The sequence below is a fragment of the Sphaeramia orbicularis genome, chromosome 21 (assembly GCF_902148855.1).
Source record: "Sphaeramia orbicularis chromosome 21, fSphaOr1.1, whole genome shotgun sequence".
NCBI lineage: Eukaryota > Metazoa > Chordata > Actinopteri > Kurtiformes > Apogonidae > Sphaeramia > Sphaeramia orbicularis.
Window position 1 is genome coordinate 47,171,149 of NC_043977.1, and position 18,584 is coordinate 47,189,732.

Consider the following 18,584-nt stretch of genomic DNA (forward strand, 5'->3'; position numbering starts at 1 on the left):
GTCTGAAGAAAGGGGCTTGGACGTTTGAATTGTGCATTTTCAAAATGTAGCTTGCTCGAACTGTTTTTCCAAGATCTCCTACCCTACCTTTAAGGTGAGGTCAAAAGCACTTGAGAGACAGTGTTAATTCATAAACCATAAAATTTGCAGATAATACAATGTTTTATCTTACACTTTACACCTGAGTTATTTGTTACTGTTCAGAGGCACCAATCACCAGAGCAGCCAATGATGAACAGTTTCAAGATGATAAGGTAGGACTCAGTTGGGTTTCTAATACAGAACAAGAAAAGCACTCGGAGAGCGCAGACCTCCGCCAAGCAGATCAGTGGGCCCCCGTGCCCCCCAACCCCTGCCACCCCCACCACCAAAATTTAATCATTTCTTCCTTGTGCCAGTATCATCATTTCCTGAAAATTTCCTGAAAATCCGTCCATAACTTTTTGAGTTATCTTGCTAACAAACAAACACACATGCAAACACACAAAGCAAAGCGATCACAATACCTCCTGACAAAGGTAATGACAGGGTGGACGCCAAGCTCTTTCAGATCACATGTCAAAAAATATTTCTTTACAGCCTGTGTTAGTGCAGAGTCTCATATCCTGAATTAGACAAGCACAATCAAACGTAATACTAAGTGTAAAGCATGCCAACTCTAAATATCACTGTACTATGGGGTTTTGTTGAATTTATACCAAGCAGCCAAGAGGTCAAATCCATGGAAAAAAACATAAGTACAAAAAACTGTAAGAACACACAAGTATTCAATACAATGTGGCAGCCTGTCTTATCTTACATTGAAAAGATTCTAACTTCATTCTAACTAAGGATATTTTCTTTTTATTTATTATATCTATTTATTTATATATTTATTTTGGATGTGTGAGTTTATATATTTTGGTTGGAGTATGAAGTGCATTAGGGTTGGAACTCTGTTAGAGTGGGGTTAAATAACTATGTTGTAAGAGATTATGTTTATTAAAGGGGTCATATCTTTGCTAAACCCCCTTTTATTAGTCTTTGGTACATTTATTTGTGTTTGTGGACCCTAACAGTTCAAAAAGTTTGAATTTGAACCCTCCAGGTACTGCAAAGCTATCTTTATATTCATTTTGGCAAAACTTGAGTGGATTTCTACAACCTGTTTCAATTCCTGCTTGATTTGTTACGTCTATAACTAGTTACGTCACAACATTTGCACATACAAGGTCAAGACTTGCATACTGACATACAAGACATACTGAAAATATGTCCAAACTTCAAGCCGATTACCTAAAATGTTCAATTGTTGGTTAAACGGGACAGAGCAGCTCAGCCAACAACCTGAAGGGGGTGGGGCGTGAAGTGGCTCATTTGCATCTAAAGAGCCAGTGCTCAAAATGACCTTTCTGGTGTCATTAGTCAGAAATAGGGTTAAAGGTGAACCTGTGGAGTTTAATTAATGAAGAATTCAGACCCAAACATAGCATTTACAGTTTATATAGACCACAGGGAAATGTTTTAAAATGCATAACTCCACTTAAAAAAATAGGACCAATGACCCTGTAGCTTACCGGCCAAATTCAAAGCTTTGGGAAATGTATCCAGATGCCATTTATTATCACCCAGTTATGTGTATTTATTATATTACAGAAATAGCCCATGTTTTGGTCATATTCCAATCAGATCTGTAAAAAAAATTCAAATTCCAACTTGATATCATTGATACTTACTGATTTATTGTATCAATCCACTTCCTATCTGTTATAATGGGAACAATTTTCAAAGTCACACATGGAAATAATTTGAATACCTTGTGTTGACATCATCATAAAGAGGCTGTATACCAAGTTTGAAGTCAATCAGAACTGTAGTTTGGGAGAAGAAGACGATTGAAATTTTTTCCGCATAAGAGCCCATGTTAAATTTTCCTCAAGATCCTGGATCCAGAAGAAGATCCTGATCAGCATGTGGCCATTATGTTTTGGTCATCTCCCCATCAGGGCTGGACTGTAGAAATTTCAACTTGATATCATTCATATTTACTGACTTATTGCATCGATCCACTTCCTATCTCTTACAATGGGGAAATTTTTCAAAGTCGCACCAAATCCAGAATCAGATCCGGATCCAAATAATTTCACTAACTTTTGTTGACATCATCATAAAGAAGCTGTACACCAAGTTTGAAGTCAATCGGAATTGTAGTTTCGGAGAAGAAGACGATTGAAAGTTTTGTAACGGATAACAGACAGACGACGGACGCCGCATGACAACAATAGCTTACGGCCTGTCAGCCAGTAAGCTAAAAAGCAAAACATCACTCCTTTAAAATTGTATAGTGATGATTGTTATAATATAAAAACTCAATTTAAAAAAATTGGAGAAAACAAAAGAATATACAAATAACCTAAGTTTAGGTTTATCCTCTCTTTATCTCAAGTGGACAACAGAATCAATCCAGACAACCATCTCCACTGCACATATGACTTCTACAGCTACAGTGTTCCATAAAATGCTTGAGAAATTCAGTCTGTGGGAAAAAAACAAAACAAAAAAAACTGTAAACTTAGTGCAACCTCAAACTACTGTACACAAAGGTGGGAGAAACAGGAGTTGAAGGTTACAACAACACACACCCACGTATGAGGAGAGCAGTGTGTGTGGTGATTATCCTGAATTGCAGAGCGCACTAGATGATGCCATTAAGTGTAGCTTTAAATAACCGAACGGAAAATTAAAGTCATTTTTTGTAAACACCCCCAAAATTCAGTCCAAAAGCCCTGAAGCGATAGTTATGTCGTTAAAAAAAAAAAGAAAGAAAAGGAGGTATTTGGATTTTATATCTAAGCTGGAGCACAGCAGTACACTCGAACAATATTTCCTAAAAGTACTGACGTAACCTTAGTAAATGTCCAGGAGTAAAACAGTGTTCTAAAAAAAAAAACAACCTTTTTGCTCCTAAAGCTTTAAGATGCACAATATTATGAGGTTGTCGTTGTAGAGTTGTTTGCACAAATTTTAAAAGCTTAATGCAAGTTACATAACACCATTTTCTGACATTATAACCTAAATGATCCGCTTCATCTATAATCTTTTTCTTCAGCCATCATGCAGGGAGGAATAAGTCCCCTTACATGTTGTCATTTTCGGGGAGGATGAGAATTGGCAAGACTAACAGGAAACCGCAAACTAACACTAGCTGCTGTAAAGATGCCTTTTGCACTGATCCGACGTCCCCGATCACAAAGGAAAGTGTTTCTCTATCAGTCATGAGCTCATTCAAGTTTGCCTGCAGTCATAAAAGGAGAAAGGAATCAGAGATAAGGGCCTCGGTACGCTTCGACCAGCAGATGTTGGATTTGCATGTCGTCCAGCCATGTTGAAAAAAGGCAAAAGGATTGACACCTTTTCTCCAGGGACCATTATCAAAAGGGCAGAGAAGTGAAAAGCATCACACTGTCCTAACCCACATTTCTCAAATAACCATGTCTTCTTGTGTTTGTCTGGGCCATCGTCTTCTTCATACTACAAAGACTCTGATCTCCAGGAGGGATAGTCTTGCACTGGACTGTACAGGTTACACCAAAATGAACAAAAGGATAGAAAATCACCCTCTCCCCTTAAAGGAAAAACAATAATAATAATAATAAACCCCATCTTTGTGCCAAAAATCTGAGACCTGTATAAAAGCTACTTCACAGAGAGTGAAGGTCAAACCCATTTCTCTGTCAGTGTCTGTTATCAGGGTTCTTTCCTTCCTTTATAAGACGGGGACTACAACACCTGAGCCAAAGAAATAGAAAACCTCTGATTCCTTTGCCACCATGGAGAAGAGGAAGGATCCAGAAAAGACAGTTACCACAAGGGGTGTGTTTTGGCAAGAATTTGGCGATACAAAACAAATCACAATTCATCACAAGGCGATATTTTTTGTTTTGTTTCTTTTTTAAAAGATTATTTCCTGGAAAAACTTAGAGTGCAGGATTTGGATAAATAAAGTATTAACATGTGCCTTTACCAGCACAAAAATCACATAATAAATAATGTTTTGCAGACACTACAGCTTAAGATCCTTCTTAAATGTTTGTATTCTTTTGCGAAAAGAATGCATAGTGTTCAGTCCCTGAATCACCCAACATCAGAACATTATTTTTGTGCATTCCAAATAAAAAAAAATAACATTTGCCTTTCAGACAGTAAAAAGTGCTTTTAGGATGCTTGAAATAACTGTCATCAATTTCAAAAAACTACATGTATAACCTGCAATATCACAATACTACTTTTGTAGTATACAAACAACAGAGCAAAATACCCATGTGAATATATAAATAAAAGAGCATAATAAACAAAATAGAAAAACAAAAATGAATCTCCACCATGTCTGCATTTGAATAAATACTAAAAAAGTATGAATACAGTACTTTTTAATATCTATACAGTATCAGGAAGTGAAATATTGTGATCTATTGCGGAACCGATATTTTCTTACACCTCTGGTTATCACTGACGTTTTTTTAAGTGCTTTACAATTTTGCATATTTGGAACTATGTGGTGGTTTCATCAATGAGCAGATACACTATATTGCCAAAAGTATTTGCTTACCTGCCTTGACTCGCATATGAATTTAAGTGACATCCCATTCCTAGTCTACGGGGTTCAATATGACGCCGGTCCACCCTTTGCAGCTATAACAGCTTCAACTCTTCTGGGAAGGCTGTCCACAAGGTTTAGGAGTGTGTTCATGGGAATTTTTGACCATTCTTCCAGAAGCGCATTTGTGAGGTCACACACTGATGTTGGACAGAAGGCCTGGCTCTCAGTCTCCGCTCTAATTCATCCCAAAGGTGTTCTATGGGGTTGAGGTCAGGACTCTGTGCAGGCCAGTCCAGTTCATCCACACCAGACTCTGTCATCCATGTCTTTATGGACCTTGCTTTGTGCACTGGTGCACAGTCATGTTGAAAGAGGAAGGGGCCAGCTCCAAACTGTTCCCACAAAGTTGGGAGCATGGAATTGTCCAAAATGTCTTGGTATGCTGAAGCATTCACAGTTCCTTTCACTGGAACTAAGGGGCCAAGCCCAGCTCCTGAAAAACAACCCCACACCATAATCCCCCCTCCACCAAACTTTACACTTGGCACAGTGCAGTCCAACAAGTATCGTTCTCCTGGCAACCGCCAAACCCAGACCCATCCATCAGATTGCCAGATGGAGAAGCGCAATTGGTCACTCCAGAGAATGCGCTTCCACTGCTCTAGAGTCCAGTGGTGGCGTGCTTTACACCACTGCATCAGGCGCTTTGCATTGCACTTGGTGATGTATGGCTTGGATGCAGCTGCTCGGCCATGGAAACCCATTCCATGAAGCTCTCTGCGCACTGTTCTGGAGCTAATCTGAAGGCCACATGAAGTTTGGAGGTCTGTAGCCATTGACTCTGCAGAAAGTTGGTGACCTCTTCGCACTATGTGCCTCAGCATCCGCTGACCCCGCTCCGTCAGTTTACATGGCCTACCACTTCGTGGCTGAGTTGCTGTCGTTCCCAAACACTTCCACTTTCTTATAATACAGCTGACAGTTGACTGTGGAACATTTAGAAGTGAGGAAATTTCACGACTGGATTTGTTGCGCAGGTGGCATCCTATCACAGTTCCATGCTGGAATTCACTGAGCTCCTGAGAGCGACCCATTCTTTCACAAATGTTTGTAAAAGCAGTCTGCATGCCTAGGTGCTTGATTTTATACACCTGTGGCCATGGAAGTGATGGGAACACCTGATTCTGATTATTTGGATGGGTGAGCGAATACTTTTGGCAATATAGTGTATGTCTTGTGCTTCAGTGAAACATTGTCTAAATATGGTCAAAGTGAGTTTTTCCCTGGGTTTCTGGGGGAGTTCAGGTGATGGGATTGTTTTTTCTGTAATGCAACGGACACCAATATTGTGTCCATGACCAATTTTCACTTTGTGACAATAACAATTCTTTATTTTTACAATATCTGTAAAAACACACACGTGTTGTAAATAATCTCATTACGCTACAAGACAAAAGTGAACCAAATTAGCTGCACTGAACTTCAATTAGAAAGTGTATTTTCCTGAAATATTTCCTCAAATTCTTGACTGAATGGATTGTGAATATGAGCTCCAACAGTATAGCAAACATCCGTAAAGTTATGATACGATATATAAAAATTTCACACTAGAAATAAATCTAAAATGCCAGAAACAAATAATACTTCTCCAGTATAACCTCAAACAACAGTAAACTTTCAGCAAAGTTTGTTCCTCTTAGTTTAAGATACAGGGGCTGTAGAAAAAGTACAGCACCCTAGTGTTATAATAGTAGAGAAAACCCTGATATGGGGCCAAGATTTTAACCCATAAAGACCCAGGGTCTCTTCTGTGGCAGTTCCCAAATGAATTTTTCAATCTATTTAAACATTCTTCATTGATTTAATCACCATTTATTATAATATTATCCTCTGTGTTTCATGTTTTTTCAGTGTAAATCATGTATTTTCCCATATTTATTTGACATATCATATAGATGTTCATAAAAACTCAGATTAAAGTTCTGTTTTATTATATCAGAAACAGAAAACTCAGGAAAAAGTGACTTTTTCAACAAAATTATCATAAATTGAACATAAAACAAGGTGTCTGCATCCACTGTCAATGATGAAACTCCATGGGTTTTACTGGTGAATCAGTGTTGTAGAAGATGACAGTGGTTCCATGTCCAAATGGGTCATATCTGATGACCATGAAAAGAAGAAAAACTGCATTTTACACTAATTACTTACATGTATTGATAGGATTAGTGGATCAACAGGTATTAAACAGTTTACATCAGCAGATAGTTTTGGTTGCCAGTGACTGTTTGGGTCTTTATGGGATAAGATTAAAAGAAAAAAGAAAGTTTATTCTAAAAAGAGCAGTTTTAAAGAAAACACTAATATTGGGCTCTGTATCACTGTGACTCTAGATGTCTACTCCATGCAAATACGTAACATTTGAGTCAAAGTACAGTTCCCTCATGCTGCTTCTGAACAAAGCTCTGAGATGCTGTGGGGCAAAAAAAAAAACACTTAATGGATGAAATGTTAAGGAATGTCTGCTATAGATTTAAATTTTTGTGTTTTGTTTTAGAACCAAAAACTTTGCATGACGAGAAATAGCCATCACAGCATGTACCAGACCTCCACAAACTATAGGGAAAGTCCTGTTATGTACTTGTACTTATTTGTTGACTTCATTAATCACTGCAGTTTCCACTAACAGTATGTTTTGTTCCATTTCACTTATCTGTGCCAGGAACATAAGCTTACAGGATACTTAATTGTTTTTTCCCACTTTGAACTACGATGTGAAGACTATTCATGAAAAGTGATGACAGTATGACTGAAAGTCGCAAACAGCTGAGGTCTGAGGCAAACAGCAGCTTTAAGGGAAACACTCATGCTTGGCTGCGCATTTTTTTACGCACAGGGTGGGTCTGTAACCTGGACCCCCCACCCTGTACAGAAGACCACCACATCACAAACTACACCCCCTGCTCTACGTACCTGCTTCCACAGAAAGCTGTCTGCGCCGTTTAACATCCAAGAAACAGCCACATGGATGGTAGAAAGAATAACTCCAGTGATGACAGCTGCGCGCATCCGGACGGGCAGCAGGGTGTAGATGATATGTATGAAGAACACGGTCCACCAGATCCCCTCTGAGGCATTTCTGGGCTGCACCAGCAACACGCCGATCACCTGGATCACAAGCACCACCAGAATCACCACGTAACATACGATCCACATATGGTCCTGGTGAAAGCCGTTCCTGTTGCACACCACCATGAGGATGAGGATGAGGAAGATGGCCAGAGAAAACACCACCGCGTAGGTTACGATGGGCCTCGAGGAACCGCTGGAGCAGTGGAAGCCCAACATAACCGTGAAGACCAGGACTAGCACTGCCATGAGCATGGTCAGGCTACTCTGGTTGAGGCGGAAAAAGTAGCGCTGGTAGAGTCGCTCCAACTTCTCCGACTGGAATTTCTTGGATTTGAAAATGTGCATGACGCTGGTGCAGCAAGCCACCAGAGAAAGGTTCACCTCGGGCATGACCTCGTCCTCGTCCCCGCCAGCTCCGGGCACGGCTTTGGCTCTGCGCTGCTCCTCCAGACCCAGCTCCACGGACTTGGGTCTCACCTCGCCGTCTGGACGCCGCTTTGGAGACGCGCGGTTGTTGTCTCTGGTGCTCTCGTCTCCATGGTCCTGCCAAGCCGACCGGGACCTGAAGCTGACCCTGCTGACGGTCGTGGTTGTTCGTCCGGGCGGCCGCTGCTCTGGGTCATCTTCTTCCCTCCACCGACTGTTGGTCCGAGTGAGCTTCTTGCGCGGAGATCTGCCTGAGTATGGGCACCCATTGGCCACGGACTCTGACTCTCCCCACGCTGATCTGTGCTCGGTCCCTCCCCTCAACACGGGCGCACCGACTCCGGGTGGGCTGACACTGTTAGATCTGGACATTATGGAGACCGGGACGCAGCGCGAAACCCCCCAGAGGAAAGTTTTTGCGTCTGTTTTAAGAAGGACAAGCAACTATTTAGTCCCAAAGGAGAGGCGCAACAAATGTCTGTTGACAATTACATTTCCCATAGATGGTAAAAGAGTCTGAAAACTACAGAATAAAGCCAGAACAGCTAATTACTACATATATCTTCCACATTTAGGCTTTTCTGCAATCTGTTAAAACTGACACCAGGTAAATAAAGCATTAACGGCAGCGGTGGAAAGCTGTGGGAATTAAAACAATTGAACATGCGCAAAAGTCACAGAGGAGGGACCATTAGATCCAGGTGGATTTGATTCTACATCATTGGGCCCAATTAAGTGCCACCCGTGGAGAGATTGCACAGCAGCGCGCGTCGTAGAAGAAATAAAACCATTACACAACTCAGATAGTCCCCAGAGATCACAGCGCAACACCATCAACTACACTGTGAATCCGTTAGAAATGCGGACGTTTCCTGCAGTGTTGCACACGTTAACTGATCAGAAAAGGCTGGAGTAGAGGGACGTCAAAGGGTGAATCCCATCACATCGACTGTTATCTGGTCCTGTCAAGTCCTGATGCACCTGTGTTGACTAAACATCACAGCCTGGACCAAGGGGGGTGGGGGGGAGGGGAGGGAGGGAAGGAGGTCGGAGCCTCACATTTGTCCAAAAAGCATCATCACGATCCTTAAAGCTCTGAGCGACGGAGGAGAAAACTCATCCGCTCCCTCTCCTCCGGCAGCCACAGCCAACAGCACCTCGCTCCATGGTCGGTAATATATCCCGGGTTACAGTGCGCTCGTTTTAACGCCAACCTCTGCGCCGAATCGATGTCCAACAGCTGTCCATCATCTCTCAAATCCCCCAGAGAGCGACCCCAGATGATCCGAATCCGCGGCCAGACTCTGCGCACAGCCCACAGAGAGCGGAGCCGCGCATCGGCAGCATTTCACTAAGTGTTCCTGGTGCCAAAGTACGCTCCCGCAGCTTCGAACACTCCGCTCGGCGTCTGTTTGGAGTGTGGCATCATAACATATTTACCGCTGATTACAGCTTTAATGGCCATTCAACCAAGTGTGCTTCCTGCAGTCCGCCTCTCCTTAGCCTTTCTATTGGAAATAGGAGAGGGTGAGTCACTGCTTGCCGTACTCTCATTGGTTCACAGATTTGTCAATCCAAAGCGGAGGCTGCGCGACCCTCGGGCGCTTTCGATGAATGGGCGGGCCTTTGCTCACAGCTGGGCGGCCATCACACACCCACACCAACTCACTCACACTGCAACTGTGTGAGTGTATGTGTGCTCTGTCACTTATCTGTTTGATGCCCAATACTTTTATGTAGAAAAGAGTGGAAAAAAAAAAGAAAAAAAAAACACGATTTCATCAAAGTTCTCAAACATGAACTGGCTCCATCTTCCCATGGATGAAGATTAGCTATAGTTCTCTGTCTCTATTAAATTCAGTTATATAGACCTACAGCAAGTAATGCACACTATGATGGTAACTTTTCATTGCTCATCTGCATTTTATAGCAAAAGCAGACATTTTAGGAGAGAATATTAAAGGTGTGCATCTCCTTAAACCTGGGTGCAGGTTTGAAGGTCTACAACCTGGGTCACATGGACCTTAGCTGCTTCCTCCTGGATTGCTACAGGATCAAACATTTCATTCATTCATTCATTCATTCATTCATTCATTCATTTTCTGAACCCGTTTTATCCTCACTAGGGTCATGGGGGTCACTGGAACCTATCCCAGCAACTTATGGGCGAAGGCAGGGTATACTCTGGACATGTCGCCAGTTCAGATCAAACATTTCATTTCAAGCATTTTTTTTTCTAATTTGTACCCTCTTTATATCAATTTAAGGTGGAAATATAACCATTTATGTAAAGAAAAACACCAAATGGAGTTGAAATCTGCTTTTGTTAATACTTACTTTATTTAAAACTCCCTGGACTTTAACAGCTGAGTTTTGTTTCAGCATAATTTCTTTTTATGTTCTTACCTTTTTGCACATTGAAAACATGTCCCAGAAGCTGAGAGAAAACCGAGTGACTGTAACTGATTGAAAACATCAGTCAAATCTGTCCCAGACCTTGCAGAATTCTCTGTTCCACTATCTACGTCTGAGTCCCTCACATTCCCTCCATGGCCTGTCCTCAGTGGCAGTCAGAAAGGACAGCATTTGTCTTGTTTAGGCCCACATTGTGTGCTAATGAATGTAAATTGGAGGCATGTGACAGGGATCCTCGTGTGTTCACAGGGACGGGCTCACCTCCAGCTGAATTCTCTTTGCCCCTTCAAGAATTCAAGGGTGAAATGCTGTTAACAGTGAGAACAGGACCTTTCATTCAGCGCCGACCTCCTCAAATAAAAAGGGAACTCAGATATAAATCAAATCCAAATTTATCTTGATTCAAGTTGTGCATCTTATCTGCTTGTCTTATGACTGCTTGTTTGCTCACTTGCTCTCTCTCACACACACACACCTTACACAATGTCCTGTTGAAAGGGAAGCACAGTGTTGGGTAAAAGTTGCACAGATGTACTTAGGACATGTATTTATTACACTAACCTGCTTCTGAATCAGAGGTGCAATGATCAGCCAGTAGTGGTTGGCATGAAGAGTTAGCAGCTCATGGTCAGCGCTAAGGCTCAGACCTGTAGACCCGCTTTCAAAGTTTTTCCACAGTAAACTAGGAAAGCCATTTCTTTTAGAGCTTTAAGGGCATAGTGCAATATAATATAATATGTGTGTGTGTGTGTGTGTGTGTGTGTGTGTGTGTGTGTGTGTGTGTGTGTGTGTGTGAATATATATATTAGTGGCGATTTCTCATAGACTGCAAGAGAAGCCCGGCTTCCCCTAAAATTACGAAAATTAAATGGTTAAAGGTGTACGGTTGTGTTGGCATTTCATTGACTACAAATGTGTTAGAACACGTTCATCTCAAAGATGAGTTTGTTCAGAATCAGCTTTATCACAAATCAACAGACGCGATGTTGTTCACTTCTCATACATTCCCGTTGCGCTGTTTTCTCATTCGATCTCTGCTCAGTGCATTTGCCCGTACACGCCGGGCGTCTATGGGCTTCAATGGGACTGAGTGGAACAGTTTTTTCATTGCCTCAAAACTGGACGGTAATTGGATAAATGCCATGATGTTGTCCTGCCCCCGGACGCCGGGCGTCTCTGGGGGTGAATGGAGCTGTGGGCGGAGCTCGGCCGGGCTGGACGCCAAAATCCCACGTCCTGATTGGAGGATCAGTCGAAAGGCTGAATCCCGTTTGATTGACAGCTATTTTGAGATCTACTCCTTCACTGACACAGTTCAGTTTAAAGCCGCCGCGCATTCTGCTGTGAAATCAAGTGAGAAACCACTACGAAATTACTCGTTCATTTCTTGCACTGTAAATAAAACACACTCATTGTACTTCCTTGTTTCAATTTAACATAATTTCAGTGTTTTCTTGTTTCAGTTACATAATTTAATCATTTCTTGTTCGAGCTTAATATCATTTTGTAGATAGTTAAATCAATCATTCTGTCGGCTAGGTCGGAGTGAAAGGAGCATGTCTTGTTTTAAAAGGCTGAAGTCTTACACCCACAACACAATGGGCCAAGGCAATCTAAGCAGCCTAGCTGTACTAGACATTGAGAGGACACTGGTCCAGTCTCTGGAAAAGATGCCTACTTGGTACGATATGGTTACTGACCTTTTTTTTTTAAAGGAATGGAGGGCCGAATTTATATTTAAATAACTTGACAATTTTTTTTTTTTTTTTTTTAATGTAAGCCAACCATGATCTTCCCCCGTCTGAAAGACGAGCAGCTGCCACTGATATATATATATATATATATATATATATATATATATAGAGAGAGAGAGAGAGATAGATATAGATATAGATAGATAGATAGATAGATAGATAGATAGATAGATAGATAGATAGATATAGAGATATAGATAGATAGATAGATAGATAGATAGATAGATAGATAGATAGATAGATAGATAGATAGATATAGATGTAGATAGATAGATAGATATAGATATATATAGATATATATAGATATAGATAGATATAGATATATACATAAAGATAGATAGATAGATAGATAGATAGATAGATAGATAGATAGATAGATAGATAGATAGATAGATAGATAGATAGATAGATAGATAGATAGATAGATAGATAGATAGATAGATAGATAGATAGATAGATAGATAGATATGAGCTCCTTACCTCCTTCAGACTGACTACCTCCTTTCAGTGTTATATTGCCTCCTGGGTCGGTGCAATACACCATGTACATACACCATCTATCTATCTATCTATCTATCTATCTATCTATCTATCTATCTATCTATCTATCTATCTATCTATCTATCTATCTATCTATCTATCTATCTATACAGGGTGGGGAAGCAAATTTTACAATGAACATCTAGTTGTTTTTTCTCAGTAGGCACTACGTCAGTTGTTTTGAAACCAAACATATATTGATGTCCTAATCATACCTAACACTATTATCCATACCTTTTCAGAAACTTTTGCCCATATGAGTAATCAGGAAAGCAAACGTCAAAGAGTGTGTGATTTGCTGAATGCACTCGTCACACCAAAGGAGATTTCAAAAATAGTTGGAGTGTCCATAAAGACTGTTTATAATGTAAAGAAGAGAATGACTGAGCAAAACTATTACGAGAAAGTCTGGAAGATACTATTAAAGAAGAATGGGAGAAGTTGTCACCCGAATATTTGAGGAACACTTGCGCAAGTTTCAGGAAGCGTGTGAAGGCAGTTATTGAGAAAGAAGGAGGACACATAGAATAAAAGCATTTTCTATTATGTAAATTTTCTTGTGGCAAATAAATTCTCATGACTTTCAATAAATTAATTGGTCATACACTGTCTTTCAATCCCTGCCTCAAAATATTGTAAATTTTGCTTCCCCACCCTGTATATACAGGGTGTCCTATAAGTCTCCATACATAGGAGACATAATACATTCCATACGTATATGGTTCTAACATGTATTTCTTTATATTTCTTGTTTATAGTTCTTCAGCAGTGGAGGACACGCATTGAAATGTGTTCCCGACAAAATGGCAGTCATATAGAGCATATTATATAAATAAAAATGGTTTATGTCAAGAAACGCTTATTTTTCCTATGTATGGAGACTTATGGGACACCCTGTATATCTACAGGGTGGATGAAAAGTAACTAGGAATTAGAAATTGCTTATAGAATTTTATGTGTCACTGAAATAACAACAAAAACATTTTTTAAACAGACAACACTAATGAGGATTTCTTATTGTCCTATTTCACAGATTCAGGGGGTTCTCAATGATATCCCAGACGATGTCCTTCAGAAGGTTGTTCATTCCATCTCTGGCCATTTGAGGAAACTGGTTGACGCCACCAGTGCTTACGTTAAAATATGAGGATTTACTTTCATTTTCCCATATAATAAAGAACATGTATCGTTTGTTTCAGTGAATTTGTAATAAGAATATGGATTCTATTACCAATTTTTGATACCTAGTTACTTTTCACCCACCCTGTACCTACCTACCTACCTGCCTACCTATCTGTCTGTCTGTCTATCAATCTATATCTATATCTATATATACAGGGTGGGTGAAAAGTAACTAGGCATTAGAAATTGCTTATAGAATTTTTAGTGTCACGGAAGTCACGACAAAAACATTTTTTAAACAGACAACACTAATGAGGATTTCTTATTGTCCTATTTCACAGATTCAGGGGGTTCTCAATGATATCCCAGACGCTGTCCTTCAGATGGTTGTTCATTCCATCTCTGGCCATTCGAGGAAACTGGTTGACGCCACCAGTGCTTACGTTGAAATATGAGGATTTACTTTCATTTTCCCATATAATAAAGAACATGTATCGTTTGTTTCAGTGAATTTGTAATAAGAATATGGATTCTATTACCAATTTTTGATACCTAGTTACTTTTCACCCACCCTGTACCTACCTACCTACCTGCCTACCTATCTGTCTGTCTGTCTGTCAATCTATATCTATATCTATATATACAGGGTGGGTGAAAAGTAACTAGGCATTAGAAATTGCTTATAGAATTTTTAGTGTCACGGAAGTCACGACAAAAACATTTTTTAAACAGACAACACTAATGAGGATTTCTTATTGTCCTATTTCACAGATTCAGGGGGTTCTCAATGATATCCCAGATGATGTCCTTCAGAAGGTTGTTCATTCCATCCCTGGCCGTTTGAGGAAACTGGTTGACGCCACCAGTGGTGCAGCTTGCCATGAGGCAAGGCAGGCAGCTGCTTGGGGCCCCTAAGCCAGCAGGGGCCCCCAAAGGACCAACAGACTTGACACAAACAGTCTAAAGAATAAGTTCACTACACAGCGGCAGTGAGAAGTTGCAGTAACAACCAGCTCTCTCAAATTCTCTGAAGGGGCCCCCTGAGTCCAAATTTCCCCTCCCCCACCTGTATGTATGTGTATTTATTTATTTATTTATTCATTTATTTATTTATTGCTTGGGGCCCCAGGGGACCCTTTCTGCGCCACTGCTCAGGGGGCCCCTTCAGAGAATTTGAGAGAGCTGGTTGTTACTGCAACTTCTCACTGCCGCTGTGTAGTGAACTTATTCTTTAGACTGTTTGTGTCAAGTCTGTTGGTCTTTTGGGGGCCCCTGCTGGCTTAGGGGCCCCAAGCAGCTGCCTGCCTTGCCTAATGGCAAGCTGCACCACTGCCCCTGAGTCCAAATTGCCCCTCCCCCACCTGTATGTATGTGTATTTATTTATTTATTTATTTATTTATTTATTTATTTATTGCTTGGGGCCCCAGGGGACCCTTTCTGCGCCACTGGATGCCACCAGTGCTTACATTGAAATATGAAGATTTACTTTCATTTTCCCATATAATAAAGAACATGCATCATTTGTTTCAGTAAATTTGTAATAAGAATATGGATTTTATTACCAATTTTTGATACCTAGTTACTTTTCACCCACCTTGTACCTACTTACCTACCTACCTACCTATCTACCTACCTACCTGTCAGTCTATCAGCCTATATATCTATATATACAGGGTGGGTGAAAAGTAACTAGGCATTAGAAATTGATTATAATTGATTATACAGGGTGTCCCATAAGTCTCCATACATAGGAGACATAATACATTCCATACATATATGGTTCTAACATGTATTTCTTTGTATTTCTTCTTTATAGTTCTTCAGCAGACACGCATTGAAATGTGTTCCCAACAAAATGGCAGTCATATAGAGCATATTATATAAATAAAAATGGTTTATGTCAAGAAACGTTTATTTTTCCTATGTACGGAGACTTATGGGACACCCTGTAGAATTTTTAGTGTCACTGAAGTCACGACAAAAACATTTTTTAAACAGACAACACTAATGAGGATTTCTTATTTTTTTATTGTCCTATTTCACAGATTCAGGAGGTTCTCAATGATATCCCAGAAGATGTCCTTAAGAAGGCTGTTCATTCCATCCCTGGCCGTTTGAGGAAACCACCCTTATGAAAGGAATGGTGTTCGGCTGTCCAGGCACTGGGGGAGGAAGGGCGTTGTTAGTTGTTTTTCTTCCTTCCAGGATGATCGCCAGTTGTCGTAGGACCTGGTTGTGTCTCCAGGTGTACCGGCCTTGGGACAAACTGGTTTTACATCCGGTGAGAATGTGCCTGAGTGTTGCAGGGGTTTTGCAGAGAGCACATGATGGATCCTCTCCTAGCCACTGGTGTAGGTTCTTGGGTGAAGGAAGCACATCGTAGGTGGCTCTGGTAATGAAGCTGATCCGGCTTCCTTCCATCTCCCACAGGTCCCTCCACGTGAGCTTACGATGCTCCAGGTTTTCCCAGCTAGTCCACTGGCCCTGTTTGGACTGTGAGACTGCCTTTGCACATCTTGCTGCCTCTTCCTGCTGTCGAACCTCAGCCATGACCAGCTTTCTCCTCTGAGTAGCTGTGGCCTTGTGCCATGTGGGTCGGCTTGTTCCAAGTCCAAACCCACTTTTTCCATGCTGCACCTGCCCTACAATGTCTCCATGTCTGAGCGCTGATTTTGCTTGCTGTATGGCCTCTGATGGGATCCATTTCCTGTCAGTTGCCAATATGGGGGCAGCTGCTCAGATTGTGTCATCCTGAGACTCGTTCAGGGTCATGTTCAACCTCACTTTGGCACATTTATATTCCTCTGTGAGGCTAGAGACGGGCAGTTTCAGGGCCCCGTGCCCATACAAGCCGATATTGCTGAGCCAACGGGGAAGACCAAGCCACTTCTTGATGTAAGAGCTGACTGTTCTCTCCAGCTTCTCAACTTTGGTCATGGGGATCTCATAGATTGTCAAAGGCCGCATCAGGTGGGGTAGCAATCTAAACTGCAGGCACCACAGTTTCAACTTGCCAGGAAGCAGGGTCTTGTCTATGCTGGTAAGACCTTTGATGGTTTCTGCCCTCAGCTGATCAATCTGGCCTGAGTCTTTGAGGCTCTTGTTGTACCAGTGCCCTAAGCTCTTAATGGGTAGCTCTGACACCAGTACTGATGTAGTGTATCCTTGATGTAGAACCTCTGGTCCACAAGTTTCCCTTTGCTGATGGATATGCTCCTGGATTTGCTAGGTTTCAGCGTCATCCTTGCCCATGTGATGTTGTCCTGAAGTTTCTCAAGCAGCCATTTTGTACATGCAACGGTAGATGTTAAGGTCGTCATGTCATCCATGTAGGCGCAAATGGGAGGTAGACACTGTCCACACTGCAGACGTTCTCCTCCAACCACCCACTTGGACGCTCGAATGATCACCTCCATTGCCACTGTGAAGGCTAGTGGGGAGATGGTACATCCTGCCATCATTCCTACCTCTAGTGACTGCCATGATGTTATATATTTTGTTGTTTTGACACAGAACTGCAGGTCTTTGAAGTAGTTTTTGACCAGGTTTGTGATGGTATTTGGGATGTGGAAAAAATTAAAGGCTGTCCAGATGAGCGAATGGGGGACCGATCCAAAAGCATTGGCCAGGTCTAGGAATAGCACATGCAGGTCTCTTCCTTCCCTTTTGGCAGATTTGAGCTAGTGCCATATCATGCTCGTATGTTCTAAGCATCCTGAGAAAATGGGTATGCCAGCTTTCTGGACCGACGTGTCAATGAAGTTGTTTTGTTTTAGGTAGATTGTCATCCTTTGAGCAACAATGAAGAAGACCTTCCCTTCGACATTCAACAGATTAATCTGTCGGAATTGATCGATTTTTGAGGCATCCTTCTCCTTGGGGATTATCACTCCCCCAGCTCTCCGCCACACTTTTGGGATTGTTTGTGTCTTCCATGCCATCTTCATTTGTCTCCACAAAAACTGCAAGACGTTTGGGGAATTTTTATACAGCTGGTATGGTACTCCATTTGGACCTGGAGCTGAAGCTGTCCTTGCCTTCCTTACCACTTTCTCTACCTCACTCCATCTTGGGGGACTGTCATCAAGCTGATGTTCTGGTTGAGGCAGTGGTGGCATGTCTGGTGGTAATTTCCTCTGTTCCAGTCTGTGGCAGTCTGTGTGAGTCATTTTCAGGTGGTCTTCTAATTCCCTCTTTGGCATTTGAAGAGATCCGCTCTTTTCCTTTGTGAAGATTTCTTTCACAAATCTAAAGGGATCCTTGTAGAAGGATGTTCTTGCCCTTTCTTTCCTCTTGCGTCAGAGCCTGATGTTTTCTGCTCTCTGTAAACTTCCCAGACATCCCTTCAGGTCTGCTTGCAGGAGGTCGATGCCTGCTCTCTCCTCCTGTGAGGCTCTTTTCCACTGCTTCCTCAAGTTCCTTCTTTCTCTGACAAGGTGTTCAATTTGTTGCTGCCTTCTGGACTTGGGAAGGGTTGTTGTTGTCGCATGTTTCTCTCGAATCTTTTTTGTACCAAACCTTTCTGCTCCATAGAAATAGATCAGATCGCCCATTTTTTCCATTTTCTTCTCCATTGTTCCTTTGATTCCTTCCAGGATTTTGATTAGGTCCACAT

The 18,584-nt window shown here is 41.5% G+C and overlaps 1 protein-coding gene across 2 annotated transcripts in view; it reads right to left on the reverse strand.

Moving 5' to 3' along the window:
- adcy5 (adenylate cyclase 5) overlaps positions 1–9,593 on the reverse strand; it is a 282,560-nt gene extending 272,967 nt beyond the window's left edge. For both annotated transcript variants that reach the window (XM_030125695.1, XM_030125694.1), the window contains exon 1: positions 7,553–9,593. In XM_030125695.1, coding sequence (XP_029981555.1) covers positions 7,553–8,509 — 957 coding nt within the window. In that variant the 5' untranslated portion in view covers positions 8,510–9,593. The remainder of the gene's footprint in view (positions 1–7,552) is intronic.
- Between the last annotated feature and the right edge of the window lie 8,991 nt (positions 9,594–18,584).